General features: G+C 41.6%; 1 protein-coding gene across 3 annotated transcripts in view; it reads right to left on the bottom strand.

Annotated features, from left to right (window-relative positions):
• Window positions 1-25,322, bottom strand: part of scfd2 (sec1 family domain containing 2) — a 364,834-nt gene that overhangs the window by 197,544 nt on the left and 141,968 nt on the right. For all 3 annotated transcript variants that reach the window (XM_067987552.1, XM_067987562.1, XM_067987541.1), the window contains exon 5: window positions 10,613-10,862. In XM_067987552.1, coding sequence (XP_067843653.1) covers window positions 10,613-10,862 — 250 coding nt within the window. The remainder of the gene's footprint in view (window positions 1-10,612; window positions 10,863-25,322) is intronic.

Below are 25,322 nucleotides of genomic sequence, written 5' to 3'. Positions count from 1 at the left end.
AGACAACGGTTCAGGGTATAGTTTTGGATTGTTCTCGCAAAAAGACAGCACAGACATGATGGACTCTTCCATTGCTGTAAACTTCTTTGGTTCTCTGTTTGCCCAAGAAGATCCACCCATATCTAAAAGGAGACCAAGATATTTTTTTTCTAAATTCACAAAGATCAGGGAAGCGATTTTCCTTATGTGAGATTCAGCACTCAAACACGATGTTTCTTCTCAACCGCAGCATCATTCCTCCGCATCACTTATCCAAAACAATGAGTAGCAAAGGGAGGAGTGTTGAGAACTGAGGCTGCACAAGTAAATAGTATATTTCAGGACATCAGAATCACATCTTCAGTTGGAACACTAGCCATTCCATGTTGCGTTTCAAAGAATTTCATATTTTTAAAAATTCGATACCGAGATATATCTTCCAATTGAATATCTGAGAATGAGTTTGCAAGCCACGAAAGCCACCATAACAAATGATAGCCCTTTTCTTATTATTAGCCTATTTTGCATTCAAACTGTTAAATCATTGAATGTACAAAACAAGTTTTCGCAGAGACAATGGTGAGACATAAAGCATTTGTACCTTCCATAAAACAACTGAAACAGAAAAAAGACGGACAAGTTTAAAATCCTCAAAATTTTAGCACAAGTATAATGCATTCCTCCAGAAATGAAGGAATTCTCCATTATAAAGCTGTACAATGCCTTACCATTGAGCATTTGTGTGGAAACAAACATATTTGGTCTCTTGGGTGTTAGGGGAGGGGAAGAGATAAACTTTCAATGTAAAGTACTCTCTACTCCAGCCTCCAAAAAAAAGGCAAAATTTAAATATATCTGCTTTCTTAGAGGAGATATTTCTGATTTATGTAAACCCATAGTAGTCTGATAAAAATTATTTGCTGGCCAGAAAAGACCTACTCAGATGGCATCTCTGGCTGACTTCTATCAAAGCAAGCAGAGACTGGTAGTCAACCACGCTTGGATTCAATCTTGGTGCTCAAATGCAAATTAAACGTTCAAAGGAGTGAAACTGGTCTTTGGCGGTAGTGCAAAACAGGCAATAATGAATCGGCAGTCCGTTTTACAGCCCGCCCACATTTTTTTTTCCATTGAGGAAAAGAAAATCAGTAAAATGGGTTGCTGATTCGCTATTGCCCGTTTAGCACCACCGCCAAAGACCAATTTCACCCCCAGTATCTCTCAATCAGGACTGCTGTATCGGTGCCACTTCCAAGATGGGGACTAAAACGTGTTTGCCGACACTCAGCTTCAGCTCACAGCATCCTTCACAGATATTCTATTAATTGGCATGATAATTTTTTTTGGATGTTTTTAGTTTTTATTTATTTGCAAAGGTATGCAGTGTTATGGGGGCTGGGGTGGGAAGAAAGAAAGAAAAATATTTTAAAATTCAACAGGTGCCAACAGCAACAAAACCCAGAACATACGCAAAAGGACAGGAAAAGACCAGCTGATCCATCAAGCTTGTCCCATCCCACATGGTGCAACCTTCTCACACCATCAAACCCATCCCACCCCAAAACCATTCTCCTGTCCCCTGCAACCATGCAATCTCCTAAGAGATGGAAAAAAAGACAAAAAACCGTAGGGCAGTTTTGGAACAAACTCTGGGAAATTCCTCTCCAAACCCCGTAGATAATTAAGCATCTCCAGGAAACAATAGTGCCTGGTACCATGATCCCCGTCAATCCATCTACCTTCTATAACTCAAGATGTCTTCCAGTCGCAGGAACCCATCCAGCTCCCTTTTGAACATTTGCAGCAAATCTACACTCACCACAACTCATTCCTGAGGTCAAAGATTCTCTGCAAAAAAAACTTCCTGGTATCTAACCTAACTTTGCTTATGAAACTTGTTCGCAGCTCTCTAAGCCTGTCCTGATATCAAAGACCCCTTAAACTAGGGTCTCAATCGGGTGGGTCTTCCTTTCAACCTTTTGCAGCGCCTTGATATCCCCCACTATGTGAAGGGACCAGAACTGTGCACGGTATTCTAGATGCAGCTAGACCAAGGCCCTGTACAAGTTAAAGACTGTACTTTTAGTTTTGTACTTAATTGTCCTAGCTATGCATCCTTGCACTCTTCAATTTTGCAGCATCCTTGTGACACTGGTCATAGGTGTTCAATGACTCATGAACAATAACCCCCAGTTTCTTTTCTCACTCAGCTGCCTTGAGCATGCAACCCATACATGCTTGGAATTACCTCTCCAAAAATGCATCACACTGCACTTCTCTATATTAAATGATCCAATTACAGCACTAAGCTTGTTGGAATTTTACATCAGATAATATTCATACAAACAGTGGCAAGGATAGTATGAGTCTATATACTATATGCATTATGTTGACAAGTGATATAAAATATCAATCAGAAGGCATGCCCAAAGTCAACAAACTTCTGAACCTGGGTCAGCTGTGTGAAACTGGTCAAATCATTTAAACAAAAGGCTATGAACTGGTTATTTCTTCCAAGCATTCTTATCAAGGCATATGTACCTGCATTTACCAAAGCTAAAAGGAAAGGCTACCCACATTCCCAACATTCATCAGGTCCAGGAATGGCAATTATAGCCCAAGAAATGATCTCAAGAAAGTGGTGAAAACAAAGTCACCCCAGATACAGTGTCAGCCACCTCCATATCTAGTTCTATTCATATGTGCAAAGTGGAGCTGTTCTGGCTGTGCAAGGTTGGTAGTGATGCACCATCTCAGATACTCCAGAAACAGGGACCAAAATTAGAGAAACCTGACCTTCCACATCAAATATAAAGAAACATGATTCTCTCCCTGGGCTATCCTCTATAGAGAATTTTGGCACTGGCAGACCATGTTGGCTGCTTCTCAAGGTACATGATTTGGAATGATGCACTGTCCAGCATAAAGCAGGAAATCAATTAGCTGACTTCTCCCAAGATCAGAAAGAGACTCTTGACAGCAAATCCTAGCCGCCAATAAAGTGAGTCTAAATCAATCAGAACTCTGGTGGTAGATGTGATTCTCCTGGGTGGCAGCCCAGGAGGGTGGAATGTGGGCAGATGGTAATAGAGGCGGTTGATTCCTCCAAAGAGCAGTTTCAGTTGAGCTGCAGCATATCTGAGAGGATCTGAGATTGGTGCTTCAAAGCCCTACCCTGCACTGTAGGAGGGATATCTAGATTTTCTCAGAGAAGAGAGAATTTAAGGGCAGACTAAGAGGAAGGATGAAAAAAAAGTGAAACTGTATGCTTATCCCAAAAAAGATCCACATTGGAGGTTGAGCTTGAGTCTGGTGTACTGGGTCTCTCGAGAAAAGAAAGGTTTGAAATTGGAACTTAATTGTTTTGAATGATTAACATTTTTTTATTAGGTTGTGAGTGCTGGTCTCATCTGTTGTTATTTTTAAAAATAAAATTGAGTGATTATGTGTATATCTATCCAGTCTACTGACTGTAGAAGGAAAAAAAGGAAACTTCTCAAATAAATGCTTAAAACAAAGCAACAAAACGCTAACACAGATCTACAACCAGCAACCAGAGCACTTAAAGGGGAAGGGAAGTCTAGCAGAAGTACCTTTTATTCAATATATCATTTTGTATTTAAGAAAAAATACTCAAATATTATTCACTTTTTTTTTAAAAACAGTCAGTTTTCTGCTCTGAACACAGGTCTGGTCTCTCTGCCACTAGGCAGCCCTGGTGAAATCACTGATGGGATCAGCCCTATGCCTCAGGTCTGCTTTGTTCATTTTAATATGGGCTGTTACTTCAGATAGTTGTGGGAGCCGAAACAGATGTTTGTGGCTGGGTTTATTGCTGGGTTTACTGATCCAGCAGCATGTTTTCCCAATATTGGGAAGCTCCAAAATGGCTCTAAATCCAATCCAAAGTTGCAAATCCAATTACTTCCAGGATGCCTCCCTATCAGTGATGTCATTGTTGTAGCTGAGTGGTAAGGAGACCTAACCTGGCTCTGTTGGAAGTAGAAAATTTTTTTTAAAATTGTATTTATTTTTTCAATATAAAAAGTGTATTCTGAACAAATAGTTCCCTTTAAGAGCGAATCTGCATCCTTTTGCAATCGAGCTGTCTCAAGTGCTCTTTACGTGATGTGGGATAGTATCTGCTTTCTATATCTGAAAGTCAAGTACAATAAGTTCCATGAACCTTCTCCTACCAGAACATTCAGCTGAGATAGGCAAATGGAGCCAGTTTGGCCTTGAAGTAAAATTTTAATTGGTTTCAGGTACTAATCTGTTGAATAGACCAAGTCAATAAAACAATGTGCCAAGTCGGTAAAAGTTTGGGTAAGGGTTAGAAGTCTGACCCAGTTGGCTCACCCTGATGAAAATACACCTTCTATCAACTTTTGACAGAGCTGCATTGAAAATGATATCAAGCAATAAACTCATACGTCAATAACAACTGTACAATACAGTACATCACACAACTGACTACACTAGTTTCTTGTGGAGTTCAGGCTATTTGGAGCTGGCAGCCTTTTCAAGTACAGTATCATATCTGGCAAGATTGAAATGCAATTGTTTGTGAAGAATCCTAAATAAATGCTTTGATTAAAATTACTCTACAGATCTAGTTAAATTCAGACCAAGTGTGGAACACAAAATAATAGCAAACATATGAAGAAACAGAACAAATTACTTTCTTGCTAGGACTGTATGTTATTTGTAAGCACTCACAGGAATCCTGAACTAAAAAGATCCTTGAAGGATTTTTGTTTGTATTGAATTTGTTCCTTCTTTTCTTTATTGCTGGGAATTGCATGCAAGGAGTAGTGGCCTTGGCTCATACAAGAGTTTTTACCAAAGGAAAAGCCATGAGCTCAGGGATCAGACATGCTGGCTGCAGTAGTCTTCACAAGGTGTGAATTGTTAGGGGAAGCACAATATAGATGAACGTAAAAGATCCCACATCACTATTCAAAGAAAAGCATGGCAGTTCTCCTGGTGGCCTGCCCAACAATTGTTCTTCAACCAACAAAATGATCTGATCATTTATTTCATTGCTGTTTGTGGGAGCTTGCTGTGCGCAAATTGGCTGCCGCGTTTCCTACATTACAACCGTGCCTACACTTCAAAAGTACTTCATTAGCTGTGAGGTGCTTTAAGAAGTCCTGAGGTCATGAAAGGCGCTATATAAATGCAAGTCTTTCTTCTTTATAAAAAGTTAAACACTGCTACCTAGAATACAAACTAAGGTTTGCAACTCTGTTTAATGTATTCCAGAGGTTTCATTACATGATCTCCCAACTCCAATTGCCCTGTCCCATGTTCCCGCCATTGGTTGCTGAACATGTCCATCCTCACGGTGCACCACTTTCCTACGCCAACTGGAAAGTTAACAGATTCTTCATTACCCGCTTGGATGATTCTGGACTGTCATTCAAAAAGCCTTTTTTCCCATCTCCAATATTTTTATAACTAACAAATGAAAGTGTTCAAAAGCAACTTTTTAAAAAAACAATGGGGGAAGAATTGGATAAGAGCCGTTTTTGGGCACGGGTAGCGTGATGCACTATTACCCCGCGCTCAATGACCCTTGTGCAGGCAGGACACAAGTTTCGAACGGCCCGAGGACTCACCTGCAATCAGCGTTCCATTCTGGGCCTTGCATGTGGAATCGATACAATTTGCAATTTCCACCACCAGAGGGAGCTCAATCTCTTAAAGGAGGATGTTTCTTAGAAATCTCTTAAAGGTAGCTGGCACCTGTTATTTGCTGAAAATAACAGTCCATTGTCTACACGGAGTCTGAACAGAGATCAGGCATCGCACACGTAAAACACAGATGCAGGTCCCATCCCTAAGTTTACACACTGATGAGTTATGTTAAAACATTGAATAAAGGTTGCACACTACTAAATCCTACATTCTCCAACCTGCCGATCTGAATTGGTACCAGGCCTGCGACAGTGCGTGTACCAAGGTTCTCTGCTAATGCACTAGAGACCATGGTGCAAGAGGTGGACAGAAGGAGGGACATCCTACATCCGTGGGGGGGAGGGGTGGACAAGAGGCCTTCCAGACATATATCAAAAGGCAGTGGGAGGCAGCGGGGGAAGAAGTCAATGCCAGGCGCACAGCATCATGGACATGGATGCAAGCAGGAAGAAGCTCAATGCTTTGACATGAGTGGTCAAGGTGAATAAGGTCAACTGTCAAGTGGCATCTCTTACAAACTGCACTATGCACTACACCCCCCATCCCCCACATACCAACAAACTCACTCTTTCCATCAGCACTCAACTCTTCCAACCAGATGTTGCCTCTCACCCTTACACATTACCACTGTTTCAAACCGCCCCCACAACTCACAGCCCACACACACTGGCAGCTATTCAACATGACAGGCACATCACCCAGACACATATGCCGCTTTCTTGCAGAAGGTGCCGCATATCAAGAGGCAGCAAGTGGCAGTGGCATTTAGCCGCTCAAGCCTGTTCCACCATTCATTGAGATCATGGTGGACCTGTGACCTAACTCCATATACCCGCCTTAGCCCCATATTCCTTAATACCCTTGGTTCACAGAAATCTATCAATCACAGATTTAACATTCACAAGTGAGGTAGCATCAACTGCCATCTGCAGAAGAGCGTTCTCCCACCCTTTGCATTTCCTAATTTCACTCCTGCACGTCCTGGCTCTAAATGTCCCTGTGTCTAGGAGACCTCCAAAAACAGTTACAAATGTCTCGGCAGCTAGAAGCAATAATCCAGCCACTAACCTGTAAATCCTGCATGGTCCCTTTAAATAGCGCTGGTGGGGGGTCCTCCAGGCACTCTAAGACACGTTCAGATAGTTGGGGTTAAGACTGTGCGTTGAGTTGAGCATTAAGTCTCAAAATGGTGTCTATCACTTTAAATCAGTGTTGCATGTCACGCTGGAAACGTACGTGCGCATCCAAGACACCATCTTGGATGTCAGAGAGGCCGTGTAGTGCCAAAACAACGGGCGCTACATGGCCCAATTTAGCGCCCAATTTTTTTTTTTTAAGATACTCCTATGATTTTTCTCCCGGGTTGCTTGCAGCAGTGCTGTGGAGATTAATAACGTGATATCAAGAAACTGTTGAGTGCACTGGATACAGCAAAGGCTATGGCCCCCAACAACATCTTGGCTGTAGTGCTGAAGACTTGTGCTCCAGAACTAGCCGAGCCTCTAGCCAAACTGTTCCAGTACAGCTACAACACCGGCATCTACCCGACAATGAGGAAAATTGCCCGGGTATGTCCTGTCCACAAAAAAGCAGGACCACTCCAATCCGGTCAATTACCGCCCCATCAGTCTACTCTCAATCATCAGCAAAGTGATGGAAGGTGTCGTCAACAGTGCTATCAAGCGGCACTTACTCATCAATAACCTGCTCACGGATGCTCAGTTTGGGTTCCGCCAGGACTACTCAGCTCCAGACCTCATTACAGCCTTGGTCCAAACACGGACAAAAGAGCTAAATTCCAGAGGTGAGGTGAGAGTGACTGCCCTTGACATCAAGGCAGCATTTGACCGAGTGTGGCATCAAGGAGCCCTAGTAAAATTCAAGTCAATGGGAATCAGGGAGAAAACTCTCCAGTGGCTGGAGTCATACCCAGCACAAAGGAAGATGGTAGTGGTTGTTGGAGGCCAATCATCTCAGCCCCAGGACATCACCAAAGGAGTTCCTCAGGGCAGTGTCCTAGGCCCAACTATCTTCAGCTGCTTCGTCAATGACCTTCCCTCATTAGGTCAGAAGTGGGGATGTTTACTGATGATTGCAGTGTTCAGTTCCATTCGCAACTCCTCAGATAATGAAGTAGTGCGTGCCCGCAAGCAGCAAGACCTGGACAACATCCAGGCTTGGGCTGATAAGTGACAAGTAACATTCGCACCACACAAGTGTCAGGCAATGACCATCTCCAACAAGAGAGAGTTTAACCACCTCCCCTTGACATTCAACGGCATTACAATCACCAAATCCCCCACCAACATCATCATGGGGGTCACCATTGACCAGAAACCTAACTGGACCAGCCACATAAATACTGTGGCTGCTAGAGCAGGTCAGAGGCTGTGTATTCTGCGGCCTCCTGACTCCCCAAAGCCTTTCCACCATCTACAAGGCACAAGTCAGGAGTGTGATGGAATACTCTTCACTTGCCTGGATGAGTGCAGCTCCAACAACACTCAAGGACAAAGCAGCCCGCTTGATTGGCACCCCATCCACCACCTTAAACATTCACTCCCTCCACCACCGGCGCATCACGGCTGCAGTGTGTACCATCCAAAGGATGCACTGCAGCAACTCACCAAGGCTTCTTCAACAGCACTTCCCAAACCCGCGACCTCAACCACCTAGAAGGACAAGGGCAGCAGGCGTATGGGAACAGCACCTCCTGTACGTTCCCCTCCAAGTCACACACCATCCTGACTTGGAAAAAATCACCGTTCCTTCATCGTCGCTGGGTCAAAAATATGGAACTCCCTACCTAACAGTACTGTGGGAGAACCTTCACCACACGGACTGCAGTGGTTCAAGAAGGCGGCTCATCACGACCTTCTCAAGGGCAATTAGGGATGAGCAATAAATGCTGGCCTTGCCAGCGACGCCCACATTCCATGAATGAATAAAAAAAATCTTTAATTCCTGGAGACTCCAGGACAATCCTGGAAACATATTTTGTTGCAAAGGGAATAAAAGTGAAAATTAATATTTGCTTACAGATTAAAGGTGTAATTGAGAAAATAAGTGCATTTCCCCCTTCCTATAAACTTGCATTGTACTAGGAGTTGTGATTTCTGCATAGTAGCAAACATTTAATGTTCATTGTTAAATGTTTTTCATGTGCTTGTATTAGTACTTAGTGAAAAGGGCTTAAAAGATGAACACCACTCATTAAACTATCTACAACAAAGAACAGCCCTGAGGGCTGGTACAGTAACACCAGGATGTGAAGCATCATGCAGCTAATACTGGAGAATGTTTGGAATAAATTGAAATGGCAGTGAGAAAACATAAAAGTCAACAGTGGGCTCCCATTTGTTGACAAGTAGACAAAAGGTTGTTAACCGATGGGACCAACCTTTGCCCTAATACAGTTGTCTTTTATTGAAAAAGTAGCTTGAGGAAGAAAAGGTACATGCTATTAGAGGAAAGCCGACAAGACCATCAGCTTATCTCACAATGAAAAGCAGTGAACACAGTAAAAAAATAAAACACCAGCTGACGTACTGTTTGATTATCAACATAACAGCCACTGCAATTATCTGTACTTTAAACAATTATAAATAATACTGCTAATATTAATCTATGTCCCAAAGACCATAATATTTTCAAAATCTTAAAGAGAAACTGTATTATATGTAAGATAATGCTTAATAAATGCTATAAAGGGAGAAAGCTCTGAATACCTACTAGTGTCAATGATTATACCATGTTTAACACTTTCAAATAGATGGTTAAAGGCACCATGGAGCAAACATATTGTGCAGATCTCCCCCTCATATTAAGTTTGATTTTAGTGATATCCTGAACGGGGACTACTGCTCACAGTCCATTGTCTCAGTTCTTCATGTCACTACAGGTGGAGCTGTACATAAATGGATGCTTTAAACCAGCCGCTCTACAAGGTAACTGAGACACACTAGTAAACATATACAGAGAACTTCCATTATAACATCTAGGATTATGGGACAATTTCAGCAGAGTATACTTCCCCTTTCATACCTGTTAGTGGCAGTACAAAAAATTATTTTTGATGTTCTTGCTTTACAATCGTTTCACTATAGCTCAATATTTTTTCAAATTACTTAAATTGAGCTTTCAGCCATCGTGCCCCTGCACTCCGGAATTCTCTTCCTAAATCCCTCCCCTTTGCCCTTTGGGTCACTTCCCCTAACTCTTCTCCCGCTTCTGCTCAGCATCCATCCCTCCCTCCCCCTTTTTTTGTGAAGTACCTCCAGATGTTTTGCTCCGTTAAAGATCCTATATAAGTGCACGGTCCTACATAAGTGCAATTTGTCATTGAGCAATAAAAATAATATGGAAGAGGCATGCAGACTAGCTTGTCTAATTATCAGTTAATAATTCTATATAAGAATGTGAAAACCCACCTTGCAGTGGTGGATTGTTAAAGACTCACTGTAAGCTTCAAGCTGCTGTAACTTCCAGAACAGAAATATAGCCAAAGCATTTTTAAGGAATAATGTACTGCAGCTCCAAAAGAAGTCCCTATAATAAGTTCCTTTCAGGGTTCACCAATGTAGATGTATAGATTGTAATACACAGATGTGAAGGAGCAATACAAATTTTAAACATTTTTTTTAACTACCTTGGTAATGTGTTCATAATCCAATCATAAAGCACTTCCCTTAAGTTTGCAATTCTTGTACCACCACACTTCAATATGTGGCAGTCTTTTTAACAAAGACATTTCTATTAGTTTTTCTGCTTCGCATTAACCCTGCACTTTTTTCCTTCATCCATGCTATCTCAGAGGATAGCTTCAACCCATGAGGAAAGAATGCTTGACCTCCCACCCAGTCCCAACTGACTTTCTCATCAGTGTAATATGCTGTCCATATTGGTCCTGGCGACACACGGAGTTCAAACCCACCTGTTATTTCCTGAAGTAGTTGAGATAAGTTAGGTTCATCACACAACGCCTGCAGCAAGGCTTTCTTGACCTCACGTTCTGCTTTATCCAACACGCTGTCCAACTTGAGCTCTCCAATCACAGAGTAGATGTAAACCAATAGAATAAGAATTTCTTCAGGGTTGTAATCAAAATAGTCTCTCTCCCCATGAGGTTTGATCATAGGCAGAAGTTGGGTTAAAACTCGAGACAAATCACAATCCACGAGTGTCTAAAAAACAAAAGAATTGGGATGTTTTCAATTTTTGTGCTAAAAATGCAGTGACTAAATCCAAGTATTTTTCAAGTTAGAACAAATTTTATTTTGCAAAAAGTTCCCATGATTGGAACTGCGCACATTTCAAATTGTAAACTAACGGTATTAACAGCAGTATCTAGCAAACAGTTGTGAAGGAAAATAAAGTACATATTTCAAAGATAAATTGCAATGGAATGACAGCAGAGATATTTGTAAAAAGGACAAGGGTCTATATAAGTTACAGATGTAGGGTTTTATTTTTATTTTCTATTGGCAGTACATTTTTTAAGTGACTGTACTATAACTGTCACTATTACATTTTGTCTGCTATAGCATCTGAATAAAATCAAGTCTAATGACCACAGTTACTAAATAAATATTAAATGCTCCGACAATATTCTAAGCTGAGTAAAATATTGAATGCTGATTTGCAATAGTGTATAATTCACTAGCATCGTGCCAGTTGGCCAGATTCACATCAGAGTGTCAAAAATGTACCTAGTTCTATATAAGTGACAAGGGAAATAATGATTTAGCTCGAGTGAATATCACCTTCCATGTACCAGACAAACCATTATGTGAGTTTCTTTGCTTTTTCCAAAATACTTTCAAACAGGAGATTTAATTCTCAAAGCTTTATTTCAGGCAAGTCTCTCTCCTCTTTATTCTGTACTCAAATTCAGCAAAAAAATTCTCTTTTGAGAAAGACAGGCTTAAAAGATCTTTTTTGTATTAAACATTTAGAAAGTGCAAAAACTGGAGCATTTCATGAAGCAGCTTTTATTTCTTTATCGGAATTTATATTTTTAAAGACTTCATAAATGAGAAACTCAGTAATAGCGCCCTTAGTGCTTCAAGGCTGGAATTTAAGGCCAGGAACCATTTGACAACGGGGAAAGCAGTGGAAGAATACACAAAAGTCCAAAAGGGGCTGCGGATGTATCAGGGGAGCTGGCTGCCAGGTAGGAACACATGAAGAATCACCTAATGATCCAAAAGGGCATAATAGCCCTGTTTTCATTACACCTAAAACTTTCCATGAGCAATGCCATGGCACATCAGACTTGCAAAATAACAATTTTTCTGCCAGTACTGATTATGGCTGCTAAACACCTGGTTTTGGATTAGACAACTGAGAGATTTTTCAAATCTAAACTGGACTCCAGAAATCCACTTTTCCCAAGTATGTTGTTATGATCTACCTGAAAGGGTGGTGGAAGTAGATTCAACAGTAACTTTCAAAAGGGAATTGGATATGTACTTGAAAAGGAAAAAGTTGCAAGACTGTGGGGAAAGAGCAGGGGAGTGGGACTAATTGGATAGCTCTTTCAAAGAGCTGACACAGGCACGATGGGCTGAATGGCTTCCTTCTGTGTTGTAAGATTTTACGATTCTGAGTAAAAGTCCATTTTCCCCCCACTTACTTCTGTGCCCTATGATGTAAAGGGACCAGTCAACAATTTTGCCTTTTCAGCAAACCAAATTTCAATACTCAAGCCACAATCCCACATTTCCTCCTCTGTACCCCCCAATCTATCACGTTTTGCCTGGGCAAAAGGTAGAAGCTCTTAAAATAATAGAAAATAAGCTACATGGTAGAAAACAACTTCTGATAAACAACACTCTTACCTCAGAACGCTTTCTGGTGAGAAACATTTTCAAACATTGGTTATCAGTCTCAATCTGCTAATGATGCAAAGATACTAAAACCACCCCTTCCTAAAATCCACACAGACATGAGGCTTTCCAAAAAGAAAGTTTTGCTTACTTGTGTGTTGTCCTTAAACTTAAAAAAGTTTAAAGAAATTGAAGAAACACAGGCAGGTGTGTCAGAAAAAATGCAACAGGAAATAATTGTCACACTTACAAGAGATGGAACTATACACAAGACTTCAAAAGCTAAGAAAAGATATCAATGAGATGGAAGTCATGGATAGGCTAGCAGGGCTCAAAACAAATAAATTCCCAGGGGTAGATGGTATTTTTCCCAGAATACTGAGGGAGAGTAGGGTGGAAATTTTAGAGATTCTGACAATGATGTAAGGAGGGTCGCTCGATTGTGAAGGTATCAGTAGACTGGAAAAAAGGCCATTATGGTACCCATATTCATAAAGGGTGACAAGTAGATGTAGGCAACTTCCAGTCCACGTAAAATAATAGAACAGAGTATCAGGAGTGAACTTTTGCATTATTTGTATACTAATAATCTAATAAACATAAGTCAACATAGATTCAGTGAGAAGATCCTTCCTAAACAATCTCAATGTCGAGGAGGAAGTGACAATCCAAGTTAACTGTGGAAAGCCCTATGACGATATACCTAGACTTCCAAAAAGTATTTGACAAAGCGCCACTGAAAAGGGTATCAATTAAATTCAAAGTTATAGGGATTTAGGGTAGACTTTGGGAATTGATAAGAGGTTAGCTGATGGGTAGAAAACAACATGTACTCATTAGAGGAGTTATATTGAGGTAGGTAGAAAAATACTGAGTGGGATGCCCCAGGGCTCAGTGTTGGGATCACTATTGTTTCTAGTTTGTATAAATAACAGATTCAGAAATTCAATGAAAAATGATCGAATTTGCAGACGATAAACTAGAAAATGTGCTGGATTCAGAGGAAACAACTCAGAAATTACAGAATGAGTTGGACAGAATATGTAAGTGGACAGAACAAATGAAAATTAATACAGACAAGTGTAAAGTAATGCACAAAGGAAGGAAAAATAAACGACCCATTAATGGTGTTGAAATAGCCAAGGACAAAAACGAAAGAGACTAAGTGGACTCAACGCTCAGCATGTTGAACCAATGCAAAGCAGCAATCAACGTAAGCCAACAGAATGTTAAACTACATAGCCAGAACAGTTGAATACATGCTAGAGGAAGTCCTGATCAAACTGTAAAGTGTTCTGGTCAGATCATACCCTAAGTATTGTGTCCAGCTCTCGTCGCCAAGACAAGGAGTGACTTTCAAGTGCTAAAAGAGCCACAAGACTGATCCCTAATATTGAATGGCTGTGCAATGAGGAAATAATGGATAAACTTGGGCTTTTCTTCCTGCAAAGAAGCAATGGAAAGGCAATCTTACAGAACTATATAAAAGATAGTTAATATTACCTTTTCCATATCGTAAACAACCATATACACCTCTAAGATCACCCCACTAAAATATTACTTTAAATTTATTTATTTAATTTTTATCTGTTACCAGTTTTAAAGCTCAGAATACAGACCAAGATGCTATGCAAGATGTGCCAAATGGAGTTGGATATCTGGTGCTTAGCAGTAGTTTTGTACAGATGGTGTGCTTTTATAGCACTTGGGAATGGTTTTGGCAGAACTTGGGTCAGATCTTAGAGTTTGGCAGCAATGCAGCAGGGTTTTACAGCATGGACAGGATCCTTTGATCCAGCAACACTGTGGTGGGGGAACCTGAAGGTCAGCTGAATTGAGGGTTGGAATATGGGGTTTGGCTCACTGGTTGATTCCTGGTGTTGCCCAGCCGAGAGGAGACTGGGAGGGCATGGGCATCCCAAGTCTTGCAGCACTGATTTGTCATTTTCTAAGGGACTTCTGCAAATATTACATTTAGTGTATTGTGAATGGTTCCTGGACATGCATCTCTGTTTGTCTCTCTCACAGGAGACAGGAACTAGAATGTTTATATTTTCTAATTATCAACAAATCACAGGTCATATTTAGAGGCTTTATTTGCTTTCATAATTCAATTTTTGTTTTAAAGAAAAGAATTCAAATTAAGATGAGGAAAGCCAATGTGTGTGTCTTCCTCACTTTTTAGTACACTTTCTGAAATTTCTAGAGTTCTTATAATTCAAAATCAACAGAAGATGCAACAAGTGTACAATAACTATAGCTGAGAAATTACACACTAAGTGAGGTTTCCACTGCACTTCGGTGAACTAACTCCAGTGGAGCAGGAAGCAGCTCTGAGAAGTTTCCCAGTCTATGTATTTTCTCTTTCACACACAGACACGCAAACTCTCTGTTTTAAAAAATAATAAACTTTATCTAAATAAAGATTTTGAAATTTGTCCTCTAGCTTTTCTTCAAATAATTTTTAAAAGTAATCAATATTTAGTTATTTACAACCAATCCATCATTTGGTTAGCTAAATGTTACTGACAATTTCCTGGGAAATTGTGCATACCGCACATGCTCAGACGACAGGATCTGCCTTCAGCTTGCAGAGTCACACTTCTGTGCAAAAATAAAATATTGTCCAACCCAGACTTTTAGGAGGGGCTGAGGTCTTCAAGTAAAAACTTTAAGGAAGGCATTAAAAGGCAGAAAAGATAACAAGTGAACGTAATCATGCTATTGTGAAATACATATTTTCCCATTTGTTTTGTTTAAAACCTTATTTTGGAGGAGAACTAAGTTTTCTTACTCTTGGTCAAAAATGGCTCTCTGCTGATTCCCCTCAGTCCCAGTATGGTGATCATGTGCATTTTGTTTTTATTTATTTATTTAAAATCACTCCAATGTTCTCATCCTCAGCTCCTTACGGTGCTGACTTATGCTGGAGGTCTGTTCCAATGGCAACAGGCACTCTCCTGTATGTCATCCAGCTGGCCATTCTTCATGTGTGAACCTAAACAATGAATGTCAGCAGGCTAATTACCAGGGAGATCACAGCCAAAACTAATCATGTCCCTACACGTCATCGACACTTGCACACCCTGCAGCAAAAGTCGCTGGGAACACTGCCTAATAGTGTTTCCTTTCCTATCCCAGGCATGATGATGCCATTTGTAGCACTGCGACTGCTGCTCAGACTTAATCACTTTCCTATGGTCAACATGATTGACCTTCAAATACTTGGTTCCTATAGTAAATTTGTAACTTGAATTTTTAAAGTCCAACATTTCCAAGAAAGGTTCAAGGGTCCAAAAAAAGCAAGGCCATTTTATTATTATAGTTGGAAAGAAACAGTTTTTCTCTAATAATTAAGGAAATCTAAACTTGAAAGTTTTGATTTCCAATCTTAGCCTGACTATAGTACAAGCTTCACAGTTCAGGCATTAGTCTTCAGCTAACATTGGTTTCTTGTTGTTGGTGGTCAACATTTGTGTCCATTATAATACTCCAAATATTCACTACTGTATTCAACATGACAATAATAACACATTAACCTGCCCTCATATTCCTACTAAAAAGGAAAAGTACATCAATAATCAGCAGTAAGCAAGCTACTGTTAAGAAAACAATTTCGAAATTGATTCTTCACCAGAAGAGTGATTCAACCATTTCAAATGCAGGAAAGTGAAAGTGAATTTATATCAAGGAACCCAGGCATCGCTTTATATGTAGAATTTTTACCTTTGTTAGATTGTTTGCCTCTAAACCTGAAATCATATGCCTCTTCTTAATTTAGCCTAGGAATCCTTAAACTATCATTTCTATCCAAGCAAGATTCTAATTTTATAACCACACCCCAGTCATATTTCTCTCTTTCAAGTGCTCAGCGTGTATTCAAGTCCACAGAATAAAGTACAGCTGAATCAATTTATTTACTTTTAAACAAAGTATAAAAGCAAAGGCAAACACACAATGCCGTGCACTAAAAACAGATATTCATTGTTGTTGGAGATTTTTAAAATGTCAAATTTAATTTTTTGTATTATTTTTCCTTTCTGTCTCATTTTTACTTTCTCTCCTAATCCAATTTTTCATTCCCTCTTTTTATTTCTCTTTCTGCACCTGATCTGGTATTGAATTCATCCACTTTAATTTACACTTCCTTCTCAGTCCTTGAGCTGTTTATTTCACAATCCTTTGGTTAAGGAGATACACAGTTGCTTGTGCTGTTAACTCAGGTCCCAGATGCCCAGTTTCGCTCACTGTGACGTTATCAACTCGCACTTTCAGCAAGTTGCCACACAAAAGATTTAAAAACCTAAACATGCAAGGGCAGATGCCATGCTACAGCAAATTATGGCCCAATAACTTTTAGGAACGTGAAAAAGAAATGAATCCCAACAAGTTGATGATCACCCATACCTACGTGCTTTCTCAACATACTCTTTAATTCCCCTCTCTAGAAAAGCACCGAGATGTCTTTTGATTCCATTTATAATTATTTGCTTCAATGGGTTTCCCTGATAACTTAGAATCACAGAACGGCACAGAAGGAGGCTATTCGGCCCAGCGAGCACATGCCGGCTCTTTGTAAGAGCAATTCAGTTAGTCCCATTCCCCCAGCCCTGCAAATTTTTTCCCTTCAAGTATTTATCCAATTCCTATATGAAAGCCACAATTGAATCTGCTTCCACCATCCTTTCAGGCGGCGCATTTCAGATCATAACTACACGCTGTGTAAAAAAAGTTTTCTTCATGTTGCCTTTGGATCTTTTGCCAATCACCTTAAATCTGTGCCCTCTGGTTCTCGATCCTTCTTTTTATTTACTTTATCTAAACCCTTCATGATTTTGAACACTTCTATCAAATCTCCTTTTAACCTTCTTTGCTATAATGAGAACAACCCCAGTTTCTCCAGTCTATCCACGTAACTGAAGTCCCTCATCCCTGGAACTATTCCAGTAAATCTTTTCTGCACCCTCTGTAAGGCCTTCACATCCTTCCTATAATGCAGTGCCCAGAATTGGACACAATACTCCAGCTGTGGCTGAACCCGTGTTTTATAAAGGTTCAACACAACTTCCTTGCTTTTGTACTCTATGCCTCTATTTATAAAATCCAAGATCCCAAATGTGTTTTTAACCGCTTTCTCAACCTGTCCCCCCACCTTCAAAGATTTGTGCACAGATTATTTAATGGCTTACCACTTTCTTTGTCATTTTCTTTCTTATACTTCAAATTTTCTATATTACAATAAAATGGAGAAAGTCCCACCACTACATATTCTACAAGTCTCAGCTTGGCTCAGTGGTAAAGGTCTTGCCTCGGAGTCAGAATATTATAGCTTCATGCCTCACTCCTGGGTTTAAGCACATAAACTAGGTTGACACTTTAGTCTCATACTGGGGAGAGTGCTGCATTATCAGAAGTGTTATTCAGATGAGATATTAAACTGAGGCCCTATTTGCTTGTTCAGGTCAAAGATAAATATTTCATGGCACTATTCAAAAGAGGGAAGGGAAGTTCTCCAGTGTTCTGGCCAACATTTATCCCTCAACCAACACCATCTTATTGTGTGCAAGTTGGCTGTTGTTTGTCTACACAATAATGGTGACTAATACTTCAAAAGTAATTTATTAGCTGTGAAGCAGTTTGTGATGTTCTGAGGACTCGACTATTCCAAAAATCTCCAGGCCACCTTGCGCCCTCCGTAAACTTGAGTTCATCCAAAACTCTGCTGCCCATATCCTAACTCACACCAAGTCCCGTTCGCCCATTACAATTGTGCTCACTGACCTACACTGGCTTCCTGTCCGGTGAAGCCTCGATTTTAAAATTCTCATCCTTGTTTTCAAATCCCTCCATGGCCTCATCCCTCCCTATCTCTATAACCTTCTCCAGCCCTACACCCTCCAAGTTCTCTGCGCTCCTCCAATTCTGGTCTCATGCTCATCCTTGATTTTCATCACTACACCATAGGCCCTAAGCTCTGGAATACCCTCTTCAAACCTCTCCGCATTTTGACCTCTCTCCCCTCCTTTAAGACACTCCTTAAAACCACATCTTCAACCAAACTTTTGGTCACCTGTCCTGATATCTCATGTGGCTCAGTGTCAAATTTTGTTTGATAATGCTCCTGTGAAGCACCTTGGGTCATTTTACTACATTAAAAGCACTATATAAATGCAAGTTGTTGTTGTTGAAAGGCACTATATAAATGCAACTTCTTTCCTTCTACTGCATAAGTGATGCTTAAATACAGCAAAATAGTGTTAGGCCATTCTATCCACGATGGTCATCGAAGGTAAGATGCTACCATTAAGATTCAAAGTTGTATTAGGAATCCTATCAAATGTTGAGTAAACATGAGTCACTCTCTTATGGCATTGCACATAGGACTTGTACAACATTGACATGTTTTATGTCGATTTCCCAAAGAACTTGAGGACAATACACCCTAAAATAAAGGACATCAGAAGCTATGACTATAGCAACGGTACGGTAGCATAATGGTTATGTTACTGGACTAATAATCCAGAGGCCTGGACTAATAATCCAGAGTCATGAGTTCGAGTCATGAGTTCAAATCCCGCCACGGCAGCTGGTGAATTTAAATTCAATTAATTACCGGCAGGACAGACCCACCAGAGGTGGCGGTACAGCAGTATACAGTCAGGAGGGAGTGGCCCTGTGAGTCCTCAACATTGACTCCGGACCCCATGACATCTCATGGCATCAGGTCAAACATGGGCAAGGAAACCTCCTGCTGATTACCACCTACTGCCCTCCATGTTGAGCAACACTTGGAGGAAGCACTGGGGGTAGCAACGGCATAGAATGTACTCTGGGTGGGGGACTTCAATGTCCACCACCAAGAGTGGCTCGGAAAGACCACTACTGACCGAGCTGGCCGAGTCCTGAAGGACATAGCTGCCAGACTAGACCTGCGGCAGGTGGCGAGCCAACCAACAAGGGGGAAAAACCTGCTTGACCTCGTCCTCATCAATCTACCTGTCGCAGATGCATCTGTCCATGACAGCATTGGTAGGAGTGACCATCGCACAGTCTTTGTGGAGACGAAGTCCCGTCTTCGCACTGAGAACACCATCCAACATGCTGTGTGGGCACTACCACCGTGCTAAATGGGATAGATTCAGAACAGATCTAGCAGCTCAAAACTGGGCATCCATGAGGTGCTGTGGGGCAGCAGCAGAATTGTATTCCAGCACAATCTGTAACCTCATGGCCTGGCATATTCCTCACTCTACCATTACCAACAGGCCAGGGGATCAACCCTGGTTCAATAAGGAGTGTAGAAGAGCATGCCAGGAGCAGCACCAGGCGTACCTAAAAATGAGTTGCCAACCTGGTGAAGCTTCAACTCAGGACTACATGCATGCTAAACTGCGGAAGCAACATGCTATAGGCGGAGCTAAGCAATTCCACAACCAACGGATCAGATCATAGTTCTGCAGTCCTGCCACATCCAGTTGTGAATGGTGATGGACAATTAAACAACTAATGGGAGGAGGAGGCTCCATGAACATCCCCATCCTCAATGATGGCAAAGTCCAGCAAAGAGTGCAAAAGACAAGGCTGAAGCGTTTGCAAACATCTTCAGCCAGAAGTGTCAGATCCATCTCGGCCTCCTCCCGCTATCCCCACCACCACAGAAGCCAGTCTTCAGCCAATTTGATTCACTCCATGTAATATCAAGAAACGGCTGATATTACATGGGCCCCGACAACATCCCGGCTGTAGTGCTGAAGATTTGTGCTCCAGAACTAGCTGCGCCTCTAGCCAAGCTCTTCCAGTACAGCTAAGACACTGGCATCTACCCAACAATGTGGAAAATTGCCTAGGTATGTCCTATCCACAAAAAGCAGGACAAATCCAATCCGGCCAATTACCGCCCCATCAGTCTACTCTCAATCATCAGCAAAGTGATGGAAGGTGTCGTCAACAGTGCTATCAAGCTCACCAATAAGCTGCTCACCGATGCTCAGTTTGGGTTCCGCCAGGACCACTCGACTCCAGACCTCATTACAGCCTTGGTTCAAACATGGAAAAAGAGCTGACTTCCAGAGGTGAGGTGACAGTGACTTACCTTGACATCAAGGCAACATTTGACCAAGTGTGGCACCAAGGAGCCGTAGTAAAATTGAAGTCAATGGGAATCAGGGGGAAAACTCTCCAGTGGCTGGAGTCATACCTAGCACAAAGGAAGATGGCAGTGGTTGTTGGAGGCCAATCATCTCAGCCCCAGGACATTGCTGTAGGAGTCCCTCAGGGCAGTGTCCTCGGCCCAACCATCTTCAGCTGCTTCATCAATGACCTTCTTTCCATCATAAGGTCAGAAATGGGGAAGTTCACTGATGATTGCACAGTATTCAGTTCCATTTGCAACCCCTCAGATAATGAAGCAGTCCATGCCCGCATGCAGCAAGACCTGGACAACATCCAGGCTTGGGCTGATAACTGGTAAGTAACATTCGCACAACACAAGTGCTAGGCAATGACCATCTCCAACAAGAGTCTAACCACCTCCCCTTGACATTCAATGGCATTACCATCACCGAATCCCCCACCATCAACATCCTGGGGATCACCATTGACCAGAAACTGAACTGGGCCAACCACATAAATACTGTGGCTACAAGAGTGGGTCAGGGGCTGGATATTCTGTGCCGAGTGACTCGCCTCCTGACTCCCGAAAGCCTTTCCACCATCTACAAGGCACGAGTCAGGAGTGTGATGGAATACTCTCCACTTGCCTGGATGAGTGCAGCTCCAACAACACTCAAGGAGCTCGACACCATCCAGGACAAAGCAGCCCGCTTGATTGGCACCCCATCCACCACCCCAAACATTCACTCCCTTCACCACCGGCGCACTGTGGCTGCAGCGTGTACCATCCACAGGGTGCACTGCAGCAACTCCCAAGGCTTCTTTGACAGCACCTCCCAAACCCGCGACCTCTTCCACCTAGAAGGACAAGGGCAGCAGGTACATGGGAACAACACCACCTGCACGTTCCCCTCCAAGTCACACACCATCCCGACTTCGAAATATATTGCCGTTCCTTCATCGTCGCTGGGTCAAAATCCTGGAACTCCCTACCTAACAGCATTGTGGGAGAACCTTCACCACACAGACTGCAGCTGTTCAAGGCGGCGGCTTACCACCACCTTCTCGAGGGCAATTAGGGATGGGCAATAAATGCTGGCCTTGCCAGCGATGCCCACATCTAACGAACGAATAAAAAAAAACATGGAGGTTAAAAATTAACCAAATAAACGGTTGTTTTCTGAGACAGCAACAGGCACCAATAAATTAATAGAGCACAAGCACATGAATAAATAATTACTGGAGCATCTGGCACCAATGAATCAATAAACTCAGAGCAGTGAGTTCACCAACAAATCAATAAATTAACGGAGTAGAGGGCACCAATGAACTAAGACTCTCTTCCTACCTTGGCCTGACTTTCGCTGGTTTCACGTGAAGTTTACTTTTCAAGCACTGAGAATAATTATACATTTGCTGACCATAAAAGCAAGTTAAAATACTAAAAAGCTCGTTAGCTGAAAAAGAGGCTTTCAATTTGCTACATCATTTGAACTGTTACTACTATATATTTGTGCAGAACAATGAGCTCTAAGTACTTTTCAAAAAAATATTCCTGGTCTTGAAATTCAATGGTGGCTTCGAAAGGTTGCTGGAGGAATGCTCCTGAAGGGAGCAGTATAGATAACTACGGTGGTGCAGGAAGGAATGGACGGAGGTTGGGGATGGGGGAGAAGGGTGTTGATAGGGGTTACAATGAAGTCAGGGGCACATTGGGTCAGAGGTCTTGGTGGAGTCGGTGTTGTGATGTGGGGCTCGATATACCACCAGGGAAAGCAAACAGAGCGGGTAGAGCAATCTTGCAACGCAGTGGCCAGCCAAAGTATCACTCGGGATTGCTGAAATTGGGAATTGGGTAAACGGTAGAAGGAGATCTGTAACTAGGCAAGGGGGACCCAGATGCCCCCTTTATTGGCTTAAAAAAAGACTTTCAAAATGAGTGAAATATCTAAAAAGTTTTTAAAATGTCTGTTGGAAATATGAACATACGGGAATGACGCACATGATAAGACCCCTGCTCTATCCAGTCTATCCCACACAACTGCGATGCCTTGTGTATCACCATATATACTCACCCCACCCCACCCGAATGCCATGTAATCTCCTGGGAGAGGCAAAAGCCAGATAAAACACTCAGGCCAATTTGGGGAGGGGGAAAATTTGGAAAATTCCTCTCCGACCCCTTTAGTCGATCAAAACTAGTCCAGGAGACCACTCTGACCCTGAATTGAGAGATAGGATCGAGAAACTGAGAGACCTGCACGACAATGCCATCTTCCAACAATATTGTGACAGGCAACAAGTTTGCATAGCTATGTTTACATGCCAATTTTTTTAAACATAAATGTTGGCATAGATAGTTTCAATGTTAATTTTCACATAAAAAGCATGACTCAAAATCATGACACAGGAAACAATGTTTGTAGACAGAAAGTGCAGGTCATTTTTTTAATAATATGCTGATACAATGTGTTCATTGTTCAATAGTTTTTTTTTCTGGTAAACAACAATTTCCACAAATTAGAAATAAACTCGAATCTCTTAAGGACTGATGTGATTTCCATTTTAAAACACGATTTTTACATTAAATGAGTCTGAAATAAAGAGTGCACATTTCTTTCACATACTATATATATCACAAAATTATATTTAATTATTTGTACACATGGAAATGGCAAGCTCAGCGCATTGGGATCCTTTCAAGCACAGTTTTTCTCTGCAAACCTTGTTCTGCATCCAGCATAAGTAAAGGAAATTACATTTTTGCTTTCACTGTTAACAGTAAATATCAGCAATGAACTGAAGGTTATGGTAGCTCCCAGTGGATAAAAGATTTCAAACTAGAAATGGAACACTAAATCAGATAGAGCTAACATAAAGGAATGTGTGCATGTAAGAAAAGGTGGCTGAGTGCCCTCTCGCATGAGGAACAAAAAAGCCCAATTATTTCCCTGCTTTTTACTTGCATTAACTTTTTTCACTGACATAACCAACCAGAAGAAAGCACACCCATAGGACTGATGTACTAATAAACAAAGGAAAAGGCCCATATTATCCAATACTATCACCTGAAGCTAAGAAAAGACACAAAAGAGGGTGGGGAAATTTTTTTTTCAAATCAACAGTAGATGTAATTTGGTTCCGTTGTAAAATCTAACAAATAAAATTGATTGTTACTTCGAAGATTACCGAAAACCTGGGAAATCAAAAAAAAGTCAAAAAGTGACGCCACAGGACAGGAGGTTGGTGACTAATACATTTTTTTTGCTCTCTAACTAGGGGAGTGGTTTAAAGGAGGAACCTAGAACTTGCTAATACTTTATTGAATTAATAATTTAAACTAGATAAATAGTTTTTTTAAAAAGTCTAAAAATAAACCAAGTGAATTAATTACATAAAAACTCTGATTAATTAAATAAATGAATAAAACAAGGTTAGAGAGAGATGGCAGGGCAGATGGTGTGCGTAGCTGCAGCATGTAGGAGTTTGTTGAGTGCAGCGTGATCCCAGGCAACCACATCTGCAGTAAGTGTCTGCAGCTCGAGGAACTTCGGCTCAGAGTTGTTCAGCTGGAGTTCAAGGTGCAGACGCTGCGATGAATCAGGAAGGGGGATTGTTACCTGGACACTTTGAGCCAGGAGGCAGTCACAACCCTTTGGTTAGGTAGTGGTTTAGATTTGGTCAGTGGTCAGGAACAGGAGGATGTGGCTGAGAGTCAGACAGGTAAGGAGACCCCAGATGCAGTGATGGAGGAGCTTCAGCCTTTGACCTTGTCCAACAGGTACGAGGTACTTGCTATCCGTGTGGATGAGAACAAAGACTGCAGGGAGGTTGGGCAAATTGACCACGGCACTGTGGTACTAGAGGCCATTCAAGTGGAGGGAGTGAAAAGGAATGTGGTAGTGTAAGGGAATAGTAGAGTCAGGGGGATTGATACTGTTCTCTGCAGCCACGACCTGGAGTCCCGAAGGCTGTGTTGCCTGCCTGGTGTCAGGGTTAGGAATATCTCCTCGCGGCTGGAGGAAAAGAACTTGAAGCAGGAGGGGGAGGATCCAGTTGTCGTGGTCCATGTAGGAACGAATGACATAGGTAGAACTAGGAATGAGGTTCTGCTGAGGGAGTTTGAGGATCTTGGGTCCAAATTAAAAAGCAGAACCTCAAAGGAGGACTGGCACCAGTACTGGGGAAACAGGGAGCTGTTCCATTGGGACGGCTCCACTTAAACCAGGCTGGGACCAGTGTCCTGGCGAATCGAATAACAGGGGCGGTATGTAGAGCTTTAAACTAACAAGGGTGGTGGGGGGTTTCGGGTAAGGGTAAATTTACAAGTCTAAAGAAAAAAGTCAAGGCTGTAGAGCAGAGTAGACATTTGGGTAAAAACATGCAGAGTGTGTCAGGAAGGGAAAGAGATTTTAACAAAGGTAATGGGGATAAGGCTTTAATTAAGACTAAGGTCACATCAGGGAAAAATAGTAAAAAGTTAAAATTAAAGGCACTATATCTGAATGCACAAAGCATTCGTAATAAGATAAATGAATTAATAGCACAAATAGAGATAAATGGGTTTGATCTAGTAGCCATTAATGAGACGTGGTTGCAGGGTGACCAAGTTGGGAATTAAATATTCCAGGGTACTTGACTTTTAGAAAAGGTAGGCAAAATGGAAAAGGAGGGGTTAGCCCTGAAAATAAAGGATGAGATAAA

The sequence above is a fragment of the Heptranchias perlo genome, chromosome 1 (genome assembly GCF_035084215.1).
Source record: "Heptranchias perlo isolate sHepPer1 chromosome 1, sHepPer1.hap1, whole genome shotgun sequence".
Taxonomy (NCBI): domain Eukaryota; kingdom Metazoa; phylum Chordata; class Chondrichthyes; order Hexanchiformes; family Hexanchidae; genus Heptranchias; species Heptranchias perlo.
This window is presented reverse-complemented; position numbering and strand designations above follow the sequence as displayed.